General features: G+C 38.0%; 1 protein-coding gene across 1 annotated transcript in view; it reads right to left on the bottom strand.

The window, feature by feature from the left end:
* The window catches only part of LOC102374807 (versican core protein), a 130,115-nt gene that overhangs the window by 34,633 nt on the left and 80,791 nt on the right, over window positions 1-14,691 (bottom strand). Inside the window, exons 7-9 of the mRNA XM_014518804.1 lie at window positions 7,222-12,690; window positions 5,664-5,777; window positions 3,980-4,093 (exon numbers count right to left, since the gene is read on the bottom strand). Coding sequence (XP_014374290.1) covers window positions 3,980-4,093; window positions 5,664-5,777; window positions 7,222-12,690 — 5,697 coding nt within the window. The remainder of the gene's footprint in view (window positions 1-3,979; window positions 4,094-5,663; window positions 5,778-7,221; window positions 12,691-14,691) is intronic.

Raw genomic sequence — 14,691 nt, 5'->3', positions numbered from 1 at the left:
ACAATGTTGCTGATTATGAGAAAAACATTTGTTTGGGAACCTGGAAAGGGAAAAAATAAAAGCCTTGTTGTATGGTCCCAAAGAGGGATGTCTATTAACAAATCATATTTGCCATTTTGGCAATAAGTTCCATGAACAGTGCTGTGCTTGGAAAACAGGCTTGAGTGATTGTCTGCAGAAATTTAGCAGTATGGCAGCCAAACCCTGCTTTAAGTTTACAGTGAAGATGAACTTCCTTGAAAGCAGATGGACCCTAGTCAGTATAGCAGAGAGAAAGAAAATAAAAGAAACCTTCAGGCAGAGTGGTAGAAGTTGCTCATCTATCCTCCTTTTACTCAAGGTACTTAAATACCATAGTCTTGAAATTAAGGTCCAGATGTTCTTATTGTATATGGAATCTTATTCCTCAACCATGGCACTATTCATGAGGTAATATTTTTCTTAGCATGAGAAAGGAGAGTCTAGTAATGAGACACAATCAACTTGGGCTAAACTATTATGCATTGGCTCACATTTTGATCATTTAAGAATAGTGAATCCTGAATCCTTCCAACTTCATGTTACCATAGACTGGGTAACTCCTAGTATGATAAACCCATTGACTTCAATCTGGGCCAAACTATCCTAGACCACCCCTATTAAATGTGGCACGTACACATCAATTTACACATTTAAAGTGAATGATTCATTCATCCTATAAACCACTAGGAATGTTCCTGGTGTCTTATGTCCAGTTCCTTCCCCCCCCCCCCCAACGCCGCTGCCAGCTTCACATCCAGTCGCTCGCCGCCACCCCTGCTGCTGTCGGCGGCTTCCTCGGCTGCTCCTCCCCACCCCACCACCGCCGCCAGCTTCTTTGGGGCAGGGGGCCCCAAAACTATTTCCTGCAGGGGGGCCCAAAAAATTGTGGTTTGGCCCTTCTCAAAGGCTTACAAAATCATTTCCTATATATCTTGCATTAAAGTGTCAAAAAAGCAACAAACATAGCACTACATTTTTGTACTTCTACGAAGTACCAAGACACTTTGTAGCAATACAAATGAAAGCCTGTCCATATCCTTCAGCTTGGTCTGTTCAAGAACAAGCACCTGGACTTCTGCTAAATTATGCTTCCACTTGGTAAAGAAAAGCAGAGGGCTTTCAGGGAGACAGTGACAGCTCACTGGTTCTCAATTTGTTCTTGCCTGGGTCCTGGCACAGGTTAGATTATTCTGACTTTCAACTTCCACCAGCTGGCAATGAATTCTGAAGGACAATTTCTCACCTGTCTCTGGCTGTACCTTCTCCCTAACCTTGACAACTGTTTAACAAGATGATAGACTTGCTTACAAACAGGGTAATAACTCTGGGAAACTTATTAGCTACCCATATATGGCTGTTTTTTTAGTTCTTTGAACTACCTGAGGGATAAGAATACAACAGAGAATCTGGATCCCATTATCAGTACCTTAAGGACTGAATATTCAGAGGTGTTATGCCCTTACAATTTGCATTACCTTCAATGAGACTGGAAATCCTCAACATTGCTGATGAATAGACACTTAAATTTCTGTTTTAAAGGTCTCAAAATTAATAGTATGTATTAAAACATAAAATAAAAAAAATAAAATAAAATAAAATAAAATAAAATGAAGCACAATCTCAGCAGTCACCTATACCCTTCCTGTGACTTTGAGATACATGTTCTTTAGTTCTGGCTGGGTTTTAAATCTAGTGAAGTCAGGGCTGAGGCCTTGAAATATACCCTCCTTGCCAGACAACTGTGTCTGAATCGCCAGCACAGTTTTATTTTGTCTGGTAGAATAGAAATTTGGCACTGAACCTTTTTCCCAGGTCCCAAACCACTGCAAGACTTTAAGTGGAGGAAATTTAAATTCCAAAGCTGAGTGAGTAGAAGTCTGTTTCTGATTGACAAACTAGGAAATGTTCCCATTAACCACCTAAAATGCACTCTTGAGTTGATCATAAAATGCAGTTTAAAGCTACCATGATGCTCAGAGCCATCTGAACTATGCATCTACTGAAAAAAGAGTATTAGTTGTTTCTGTTGTAAAAACATTGTCAGGTCTTCAGAGAACAAAATCAGAAGGTCTTTCAAATAAAGGGATAATCCAAACTACTGAAAAGTTGAGTTGTAGCAAGAGTTGGGATTTGCAATTCTTCAGTGGTTTCAACTCAGCTAAGTCCCTTTATGCTCACTTGGAAAACTTTCAAACTGCTTGTCTACCCATCAGGCTCAGCCTGAGGCAAATCTGAAAATGGCCCAAATTTATGCACCTATATCTCAAAGTCTTCTTCACTGATCTATGGGTAAAATCAGTAGAAGAAAAAGAGGAAGAAAGGAATTTTGGGAGCCTGGGGAAAATAAAGAGTACTCTTAAGTGACATTTCTTTTTCTTTTGGAAATTTCTCAATTAATTTTAAAAATAGGCCAGGTTTTACTATCCCTATACACATTGGATGCATCTACATACACGCTTTACTGCAGTTGCCTAATTAGCTCCCCAGTAAAGCATCACTGTCTACATGTGCGCTAGTATTAGGGTGCACTAAATTAATAAACTCTACCATAAGATAGTACTGTCCTCACAGTACTATCTTATGGCAGAGTAAGTGTGATGAAGCACATGTGTAGACAGTGACAGGGGATAGCTGCGGCATGAGGGTGCTAAGTGCAAAGGTTGCCTGCTGCATGGCTCCACACGTTAGCACTCCCATGCCCCAGCCAGTCCCTCCACCGCCTGATGCCACCACCCGGAGCCTGGGGCTTACCCCCACAAGCCTGCTGCCAAACCAGGGCTGCTTCACCCCAATTCAAACTGCTGCTGCCCCAGGCACACGTTTAGATGCTATATCTGGGAGCAGCTGACTCTGGCTTGAACTGCTCCGGAGTTTATTGTGTCATGTTAATTACATGTGTAGATGCACCCACTGAATAGTATTTTACTCCACTAGCAGTTTCACTGATTTTAATAAAACTTCTTGTGGAAGAGGTACTAACAAGCAGGAGCAACTGTATCTTGCCTCAATTATATAGCTGTAGAGACTATATGTACCAACTTAGAGGGTTTCTGCTGCACTTGTGATCTTGCATCTTCTTTTCCTAAAATATTTTAGAGTATTTCCAGGCTGGAGAATTTTATGGAAGATACAAGTTAGATATGAGGAGAAATTTGGTGGGGTCTTCCTCCTTGTCCATATATTCAGTCATAATGCATATTCTAAGTAACTTGTCTTTACAGTCCTTCAAAACATCCACTCCTGTATTTTGTCATGCTTCTCCTTGATCCCCCTTTTATGCCATCCATTCCAAAGCTTCTCTCTTGGGTGCCTTTCTGTCCTGATTCTTATATAAGGAACAGTCTCCTAACTACTGCAAAGGGGGCTAAAAAGAGATTGGGAAGGGGCTGAGAATAGATAAACCTATAGCTAGCCCCAGAATGTGTTGATATGTTGCATTTCTTAAAGCAGTGTAGCAACTTATGTACTCCCCTATTTACAAGAGAACACCAGTAAGCATTCTGCTCTTTCTAGTATGGAGCAAGTTTGTATCACCTCAGTGACATAATCTGTCCCCCAGAAAATCACAAGTAGAACAGACTTTAGATATAGTAGCAGAAACCTACTGGGAAGACACGGGTATATTACAACATTATTCAGGACTATATTAAGATTGCATGCTTTGCTAGGCTAAAATCAGATACCAAGAAACCTTCATAGCATATCTGCATTAGTGAAACCATAAATGCTTCTTCTGGTTGATCATAACAATGATCAAAAACAAGTGGGAAGGAGAAGAAAGGAAAGAGAAACATGAGGGAAGTATAACAAAAGCAGATGCACCCATAAAAATGAGCTATTCCTGATATCTTGGTTCACATAAACTTCCTACTAAAGCTAGTGGGAGTTCTGCCTGTCTGATAACTACACTAGTGATCTGAGTACCCACAGATTAAAAAATATTATTGTATTATCTTACCTCGTTCACAAAGAGCACCTACATAGCTTGGCAAACAGAGACAGATAAATGTATTGATGCCATCAACACATGTGGCTCCATTTCGGCAAGGATTAGATTGGCATTCATCAATATCTAGATCAGAAATGGAAAAAAGGTACATTTAAAACATATATACTATATATACTTTCAAATTGTACCCTTACCCAGAATTAATAACAAAAACAATCTCTCTGAAAGGGATAAAGACACTATAAGAGTTTTCTTTGCCTAACAATTATATCTACATGCACAAACACAAGCATACCCAGGAAGCTCAGAAAAGAGATAGAGCTGTTGAAAAACAATTTTGCATATTGAATCTTGCTATGTGACTCCACAATCTATAACTTTTTTTTTTAGCTGTCACTCCTTCCATAACTGAGAAAGAAAACCAATTTCACAACTTGTAGCTTATTCCTTCTCCTATAAAGCTTTTTTTACTGTGTGACCATAGTATAACAATCTTCCAACAGTGCCAATTTCTGACTATAATATTGCAGGCATTAGCCTCATTGTATAATACTTCTATTTCTTTCATGCCATGATATCTGGTTGATACAGGCACCGCTTCTTAAAGGCATTCTCAGTGGTTTCAATGAGATGTTTTCACAGATATTATCTTCATAGAGCCACAGAAGAACCCTTTGCTAGATTTGCAATCCTATAGTTCACCTCTCCTGACCAAAATATTAATTCTAGATATTAAAATTCCCCTAATATTTCCAATTTGTATCTAAATGGTAGTAGTGCTTGATGAACTACTATGAAGAATGCATATGTGTATGTATGTGGGGGGAGGGAGCATATGGAGTATATATGAAAACTGAAATGGAAATTATCATTTTAAAAGACTTAATTTGACTGAGCCAACATTTAAAACTGAAGTTCGATTTTATATATCAAACATCTTGCTCCAAATTAAATTAAATTGCTGAGAGTTACTGTGTATCAAAATATAAAAGGGAAGTTATGCATCTGTGTGAATAACAGTTGATTAATTATAAGAATGAGGAAAATTCCTTGGAATGCATGATTGTGTGAGACACCAGATTCTTTTTACTTCAGTTCCAACTTTTACTAGTTCTTATTCATTGTATTTTGTTTTAGAGCTTCTTAGGTGGAACTTTTGTCCTATGGTTGAGATAACATCTGTGGACTAGACCTTGATGTAGTACCAAACTTACTTCCTCAAGTTTTAAAATATATTTGGACCTGATAACTTACTGGAGAGTGGATAATTCTGATTTGTTAAGAAGTTGGTGTAAAGAAATCAGCAAGACTATTCTTTTTATAACATGAAAAAAAATGAGGAAACCATAGTTTCTGACATCTGGGGTCTGTCCATGTCATGCCAGACAAAAACATCTTTTTTACCCCATATATCTGCTAACCGTAAAGGAGGAGGTGTCCAGCAACACACAACATCTAAGATTGGCCATCTATGAGCAAGTAACAACTAGCTAGATAGAAAGGTCCATCAGAATTCACTTTAAGAATCTGCCTGAGCCTCGTCTAACTATACAATATTTCAAAAGCTTCAGCCTTTGCCATTGCATTAATATATTATTCCATTTTCAAAGCTCACATATATGAAACATTGTTATTTTGCTCAATCAGCATACAATCCAGTACCAGACAAGTTTTCAAGCTAGTATCATCTTACCTAAATCACACTGCTCACCACTGAAACCTGGCAAACATGTGCATATGTAAAAAGATCCATGTGGATAACAAGTGCCCCCGTGATGGCAGGGATTACTTTTACATGGATCTTGGCCTGTTAAACAAGTTAAAGAAAAGACATTAATATATATTCAAAAAGAACTGGAGGGTACTTCCTTATTTCTCCTTTGATATTGTAAGCTTGACTTACAACACATTGTAAAAACTCTTCTGTTCTCTAGAGTAGTTTTCAATTTTCAACTTTAGCAAGAAAATTATATTCACTATAGAGAATAACAACTTATTTTCAGAGAAATTTCATCTTTTTAAAATGACATTTTATACTTTCTGGCAGTCATAATGTTCTGCTGAGGATTTAGCTGGCATGACATGGCAATTAATTATAGCTGAAAACAGTTAAACATATGTGCACAATGAATGGAAAATGTATTCTTTTAAACAGGGTTAGTTTAAGTGGAATGGCTGGGTACACAGAACATGCATCTTTTTAGCACATTGCTATATTTTGAATGATCATATTTAACTATTCAATTTCCAATAAATCTTATTTATTTGAAAGTAAACTTTGTTATGTACATATGCTTGACCCCAAAACATGTCCTAATTGTCTTCTTTTTAAGCACAATTAAGAAAACAAAAGCGCATCCTAGACATGGGACTGAATTGAAAGGTTTAGATAAAGATCCCACCATTTAAGGGAGTTCGTTGTTCTAACACCAGAATTTAGAGGCATTCTACTCATCTTCATTTGAACTATGCTCTGACACTTAAGTATTTATATATGATATAGGCACACAGGAACAAATACAAACGCATATACCCATACAAGAAGTAACCATTTCTAAATAGCAGGTGCATCTCTTCTCTCAGACATTCAGGAAAACAGTTAATACCACTCCTCTGGGCTGCAAGATGGAAGATGTGTATTTGCTTGATGTAAAAGCCTAGGCAATAGCTCAGTAGTTGTGTCCCTGAGTTGCTGAGACTGAGGTTCCTCAGTCAAGACCTGTCTCCACCACAAGGATCTTGATCATTTGCTCCAATCCCTGACATCAGTTAAAGTCTACAATATGTCTATTCTCTTCATCAATCAGAATATACAGTAACATAGCTACAATTATAAAATAACTGCAAGAGTGCTACTGTCATGTCAACACAATAACATAGCTACATTTTTGAAGAACAGAAAGATAAAGGCATGTGGTCTGGCCACCTGAGTTCTAATCAAAACCCGCTGATGTGAATAGAAAGTAACTTACGATTAGTGAGCTCTGATCAAGATTCTAGTTCTCTTTAAGTTTGTATACAGTAGTATTCACCATTGTGCCTACCACAGTGATGTCTAATGGTTTAGGCTTTGGGTCTCCATTGTCTTTCAAATGTGATCAGATTACCATATTTCATAAAGGGTACATTTGCTAAGAATTATTAGCATTTTAGGGTATTAGCATTTTAACATTTTTACATGAAAATGAAGAATAAGATTAATTTTTTCAAGTACGAAAGCAAATTCATGTAAAATGTGTCAAGGATCTTACCTGGTATTTGGACAGCTGTGCCTTCAACTGAACCCCCACTGGTGCCAATCAAAATATCTGATTGATTAGTAATATCCAGAAGGAAAAATGGTGAAGTTACAAGTTGAGTAGTATTTAGCTCCTCAGTGCTTACTGTAGTCTGCTTATTATAATCAGAAATGCTTTCAGGGGTTGCATTTTTTGTTGCAATGTTAGAAGATATCGTTGTTGATTCCTTCTGTACTACCAAAGCTATTTGTGTTTTCCCACTTATTTCCAGAGGGTCCAAAAATGAAGTTAACATTGTCATAGTTTCCTGGTCAGACTTCAGTACTCCAGCTTTGGGACTGTCATGTGAAACTGAAGCTGATGTGGGGTATAGCCATGGCAAAGCTTCCTCAGTACTGCCTTCACCTACAGGTCTATGGTCTTTTACTCTCTCTGTAGGGATTTCATCTTCTGCTGTACTAACTTTTGGAATGTCTGTGTATACCGTTTCTCCAGGGTGTATAAAAGCTGTAGGGACAACAAATATAGATTGAGTATCTCCAGAAATAGTTGTCTCTTCTTCAGTAATCAAATCACTTACAGAAGTTTCTGTTTCTTCAGTTCTGTCTGTTACCTGTTCACTAAAATCAGGAGTACTCTCAATAGTTGTGCTTTCAGATCCAGGTTCTGAAGAAGAATCTAGTGGAGACTGAGTTTCACTAAAAAGTTCTTTTGTGGGTGGTTTATAGGTAGCTGTTACATCAGCACTAGCTTCTTTGAAGGTTTGTTCTGACCAGTTGGACCTGTTTGAATCAGTTGATGACAAAGTACTTGGAATGATTACTTCTGGGTATTCAGATACTCCATTTACTAAGTGGACAGTTACTAGAGATTTTGGAGTTTGAGTTACAGAAAAAAGGTTTGGTGAATCTGTTTCTTCAGAGTCTATTGATGTGGTTTTTGTTTCTGTGTAAACTGTACGTTGTTCTTCACTCACATAAAGTGAATCTGTTATATGTTGAGATATAAACTGTGTAGAAGTAATACTTACATTAGATGCATCACTTGTTAACTCCTGTTCTGTCTCAGTAGGTAAGTCTGGTCTAAAAGAGGGAACCACCGGCTTCTTTTCATCAAGATTTTCTTGACCCATTCCTGAATACCCAGAGGTAAAGACTATTTCACTTTGATCTGCTATTACTTGATTGTCTGCAAAAGTACTTGATTCAGAGATGCCTTCTGTTGAACTTTTTGGTGTTACATGTTTAGTCTCAAGCTGAGATTCTTTGGTGTCTTCATTCACTCTGTGGGTCACTGTAGGGCTGGACAATGATGGTATTGTTAGAAAAAAAAAACCTAATTCAGAAAATTCAGTAGTGGTGGGAGTTTCTGTTGTGAACTGCATAACATCCCCTGAACCAAAATCCTTGTATTTTGGTGTGTGCTTAGCTGTTACTGATTCACTATGTATTGACAGTCCAGAGGCAGTCAAAGAAAGACTATCACCAGATCCATCCGATTTTTCCTCATTTGAAGGAAGACTGGGTGTTGAATCATACTTCTCAATTTCAACTGTCATACTATCATTACTTCCATATGTTGACTGTATCTCTGCATCTTCAGTTGTCTCCACAGTTAGTATATGTTCAGGCATCGTTTTAGACTGATCTGCATCTATGATTGTTGTTTCCTCTAATGTAATTCCTGGTCGTTCTTCAATTAATGTAATCCCATTATAAATAGAAATGTTTCCTGTAAGTATTCTTTTGTCATCAAGTATTGGGACATTTTTTTCATATCTCCCTGTAACTGTCTTTGGTTGAATTATTGTTGGATTCAGTAAGATTTCCTTTGCTTCTGCATCAGGTTGCAATAACGCTGAAACAGTTTGTGATACATTTATTGTTGCCTCTGTGGTCAGTACTTCAGAATAATTCTCTCCATGAGCTTTAGGAGCAACTGTTATTTCCAATTTTGCTGTCTGGGGACCTGCCAAATGAGTAGGTGCATCTGTAAGAACTGATCCTTCAATTTCAACCCAGCCAGATCCTTCTCCAAAGCTTTCATGTAATAGGGAGGCTGCTATTTTTGATGCTGATGTTACAAATGTGTCCTCTGTTTCAAGACTAGAAGTTCCATTAAAAAACACAGAAGTAGAAGTTGTACCTTCATTAGTCATCAGCTGTGAAGTTTCCTCTTGAGTTACAACTTCAATAGCAGCTGGTGTTCTATATTTTTCACTTTCTTTTGCCGTAAGGACAGCTTCCTGTTCCTGAGAATCTTCAGTGACAACAGAAGAGTGTGTTTTCTCAGTAGATTCTCTAGTACTGAAATCTGTAGAACTCTCTCCAGTGAAGACTGAGGTCCTGGCGATCATTTTATCTGTTGTTTCTGAAACTTCCTTGGTTACAAAATCCAGTAGAATGACTCCTTCACTAGAAGAATGACTTTGTTCAGTACTTCTTCCAAACACTTCTGCTTTCTCAGTTGAAAGACTTGGTCCCACACTTTCAGTATAAAATGTCTCAGGACTTAAAGTACTGGCAGTTTCTTTTGCAGTCACAAAATTCAGTGCCACTACAGACGTAGGACTGAGATCATCTCCTGACCCTTGTCCTGAAAACAATGAATCACTACTGCTCTCTTTAATTATTAGCCCACCACCTTTAGTAGGGAAAATATTCTGTACCTGCTCCTTTTCTTTTCTTGTAAGAGAAGCTGGAGGGCTTATACCTTTGCTTTTAAGTTTTATGGACTCAGTTACTAAAGTAAAATCATCAAAGGAAGAAGGCATTTTTTCAACAGATTCAGTGCCAGAACTTATCTCTAATTTATTTTCTTCTGAATATGGGCTAACCGTGGTAACAATGGAAATCTCAAGGCTAAGATCTGTATCCTTTACGAAATATTCCTTTGTTGTTACTGAAGAAGAATCCTCAGGTTTTTGTGAAGTTTCTGCAGGCACATCCTGTTCCAAATGTATATGTTCTTCCAAAGGAAGTTGTGTAGCAAAAGCTTTCTCTATGAAATCACCAGGCATTGTTTGTTCTTCCATCTCTTTGTCAATTTCAGTTCTAATTGTGGTGAATTCACTTTTAGTTCTTCTACTTAGGATCTCAGACTCAACAGTAAAGGAATAATCGACAGATGGTGGGCTGGTAGTCTCTTTTTCATCCTGCTTTGTTTGTGTTTCTGGTTGTCTAGCTACTAAATGTGGTGAAACTATTGTTTCTGTAAAAGACACAGCAGTAGCGTCCATTTCTCCAGAACCCTGATCAATAAATGGGAAATTAGTTCTAAGTAGTTTTTCTTTGGGACCTTGTGTTACTAGTTCTATTGTACTACTGTCATCTCTGGATTCTTCTCCAGACCCTGCTTCCATAAAGAGGTTTACAGAGATTGTCGGAGAACTGTCTTTTCCACTTTCACTTCCTATGGATTCAGTTGCTGCACTTATACTACTGACAGCATGTGTCAACATGACATCAGGAGGAGTGATTTCAACTACAGACTCTATAGATGATGTGACACCAGACTGCGCTGTGTATTTAGTTTCACCTTCTGTTGCAACGGGAATTGTTGTCATTTCTTTTCTAATTCCGGGACTAGAATTTTCTTGTAAAGGAACAGATGTAATCACAAAAGTTGTTTCTATTTCATGTTTTTGTTCTCCTGGCTGTTTTGTACTAAAAATGCTTTGGGATATCAGACTCCCTGTTTCAGCTTCCTTAGTTAAGCCATCTGACTCAGTACTTAAAACTGACATTGTTGGTTCAAGAGTTGTTGTATATTCCACAGGTGAAGCATGTGTGAGATAAACTTCTCTTTCCTCCTTTTTAGTTTGTATTTCAAGGCTTGCAGTCACAGGCCTCAATGAAGCTGAAGTCTTAGTAGCAGATTCAGTAATAAAATCTTTATCTCCAGAACCTGGATCAATGAATGGGGAGTCAGTACTTACCACTATGTTTGTGGGACTCCCTGAAATTATGTCAGTGGTGGTTTTCATTATGTCTGCTGGTTCTTCTCCAGATCCTTCATCTATGAAAAGCCCTTTCTCTGTGTAGAGAGGATCAGCAGGACCCCCTTTGGTTTCAGGCCATGTGGCAGCTGTCACTGACACCATTTTGCTGAGCAGGGTAGATTCCTGTTTTACAACTCTGACTTCATCACTAGAACTTCCCAGTTCACTGAATACCAGCTTTCCAGTCTCAATAGTAGATGGATATATCTTAGTTGAATAAACAGTGCTCTGTGCTTCTTTTTCATTTTCTTTACTGTTTAATTCAGTTCCTGTAGAGCTGATAACCCCTTTTTCAGTAACGGACCCACTATCAGATTTGGCAGAGGCAGTTACTTCAGTGTCTTCAAAAAACGAAGACACAATGCCAGTTCCCTGAGGCAAAGGGATGGTGGATTCTGAAACAATGGTGGTCATTTTTGTTGGCAGGACTCTGCCAGAGCCTAATGAAATATCTTGCACAGAAACATTTTCAGTTACCGCAGTGTCTGTTACCATAGCAGAAGTTTTATCAATATCCTGTTCTACATCTCCAGACCCTTCTGGTATTATGAATGATGTAGGACTTGCTACAGACTTCTCTGTATGACTCGTTGTTTCCATGAGACCTTCCAATGAAGAAAGTGTATCAGGCTTAATTGTTTTATCACTTTTTAGAATAGAGATTTCTTTTTCTGGCATAAAATCCTGCCCCATGCCTATGTAAGCAGGATCAGAAACTGCATTAGGAACAGAGGAAGTTATAGCAGAACTTTTTTCAGCATCTTCCTTTATTGTTGTCTGCACAATTTCTGAAAAGATACCATTGGATAATTCAGAATCAGTGGTACCATCGCCAGAAGATTCTACAGGAATCAGAGGTAAGATTTCGGTGTCATTCGTTGAGCTTGGCTGAAATTCAGTTTCACGCTCTGTTAATGTCCCCACAGTTTCTGGTGAAGTTTGCCCAAATATAGAAGTTATCTCTACAGATTTATCCACAGTTGCAGTTTCTGATTCACCACTGAACACAGGTTCTAACATTGCAACATCTGCTGCAGGCTTTTGTGTAATTTCAAGTACCCCTGTTATTTCTCTAGATGTGCTTGCTTGTATTGTATCAGAAGCCTCATTTTCAGATATTATAAAAGTGTTATTTTCACTGATTTGTGAAAATGTTACATTTCTGGAGTGTGCAACACTTTCAATTTGGTCACTTCTGGCTTCTTCAGCTTTTGTACTTTTAGGTGCACTGGTCACCTGTTGCTTCCCATTGATGAACTGCAAAGCTGGAGGAGTTGTGACATCAGTTGTATTTTCACAGTCATCTTCTTCTTCATAGTCTATAAATGGTGGTATAATATCAGGCAGTATTACGATCTCAGGTGACTCTTGTTCAGACTCTGAGGTACAAGGTTCAGTCTCTGATGACTCTGTATCTATGGGGGGTTCATCTATTGCAGGTGGAAGTATATGGAATAGATCCAAAAATTCATGGACTGGATCTGTAAAAAAAAAGAGCTTTTCATAATCCCTAAGTGACAAGTAAGATAGTACATAATAATAGACATATGCAGTACAAACAATCTCATAGATACCAAAAATATGATTTTCAAAATACATATACCGTATGTATCGCACAATAAATTAAATACAGACAATTTTAAAACTGCACACTTACATTATTTTTGTACACAAAGCCTATCAATTCTGTAATACCAATGATTATCATAGATTTCAATAGTCACAGAAATATCTTTGGGCTGATTTATCCTTAATTCTATACTGTTTTATAGAGTTGTGAAGGAAACAGGGAGACTATCAAGTGAGTCTAGAGAGAAAGAGCTATCAAAACTGTTAAACTGCAGAAAAGACTCCTAAAACTTTTCAATTACTACTTAGACCTCTGTCAGTTTTCTTGGAAGGAAGGAAGGAATGGAGGGCAGTACATGTTTCAGCTCCATTTCTTCAGAATACAACCTACTTCAAATTAAAGTAATTTCAAAACACTCCTCTTTACTTTTGAGTACTATGCTAATAAATAACATCCAAGGTGGATTCTGGTTGTTGCAAAAAATATTGTAAATGATCAAGAGAGGCGACCTTGTGGCTGCCTATAAGTTCATCACGGGAGCACAGAAGGGAATTGGTGAGGTTTTATTCACCAAGGGGTTACAAGAAATAATGGCCACAAGCTAGCAAAGAGCAGATTTAGACTGGACATTAGGAAGAACTTCTTCACAGTTAGAGTGGCCAGGGTCTGGAACGGGCTCCCAAGGGAGGTGGTGCTCTCCCCTACCCTGGGGGTCTACTCTTTCCTGCCTATGCAGGGGGTCAGACTCGATGATCTATTGAGGTCCCTTCCGACCCTAACATCTATGAATCTATAAGACACATGAATATATTTTCTAAGCAAAAATTATATTACATATATTTTTAATTCAATGATACTTGATATATGCTTATTAATTTTTCTATTTATTATATACCTTGAATTATATAATGATTTAATATATACTGAAAAATATTTCCTTTAGGAAACTGAACAGATCTTATCAAGAAATATTTTCAAAAGTATGCTAAGCATCTAGTTGCAGAACTTTAATTGAATTCCTGTGGCATTTGTGCTTCTAAATTTATCAGACATTTTTAAACTCTTCCCTGTGTGTAAACATTATTCTAAAACTTTTGGTCTATACAAAACATGCCAGGCTCAGAAAAGCAACAGACATAAGGTATTACCCTTATACAGCTCTTGGCCCTATTCATAGCCTGAAATTTCATACTGATATACAGAACTTCAAATCCACAGATTTTTCTTACTTGTAATTCTACTTCAATATCAATTTTGGCTAAGATAAGATGGACCAGATCCTTAACAGATATAAATTGACATGGGCAATAATGTTATGCCAGTGTGTGGATGATCTGGCTAAGTGTAGCTGACTTCTACTGTCTACCATTAGTATACAAACTCTTCAAAGCCAAATTTAAGACAATTTGTTCCTGGGGCTAGACTCTATTCTACCTATTAGATGTCTAAGTGCACTTATGCACTTCTGTGAGATTCTATTTCCACTCTTTAGTCATAAAAATCCATTAATACATTTTATTTTGTACCACCATCATCTGGCCCTTAAGATTGGGCCACAAAAAAACAGCAAGGAGAAGAAGGACCCACCCACCTTTCACTTTAAGACTTTTACAAGAACTGAAGCAGGGGGGAATGAATAACACTTAGAATGGAATGGAATCTGGCCCCTGGTGTTTACACAGAAAATGACAAAGTATGATATATAAATAAACATTCGTCAAAAATACAAGTAGCAAATTTACTCAGGAGCAATTACTGCACAGTACAGCATATATAGACAGCCAATGGGGAGCAAATGTGCTCCTGGTCAGCCAGGCAGCAGGTGGCTGGAGATTGATCCCTGCCCCCGGGATCTGCCTGCTGCCAGGGTGGGGTCTGCCACCAGAGTTCAGATGGGCACAATGTCCCCCTG

Source organism: Alligator sinensis, unplaced genomic scaffold (genome assembly GCF_000455745.1).
Source record: "Alligator sinensis unplaced genomic scaffold, ASM45574v1 scaffold122_2, whole genome shotgun sequence".
Taxonomy (NCBI): Eukaryota; Metazoa; Chordata; order Crocodylia; family Alligatoridae; genus Alligator; species Alligator sinensis.
Note: the sequence above shows the minus strand (reverse complement) of the source record. Positions and strands in the feature narration are given on the sequence as shown.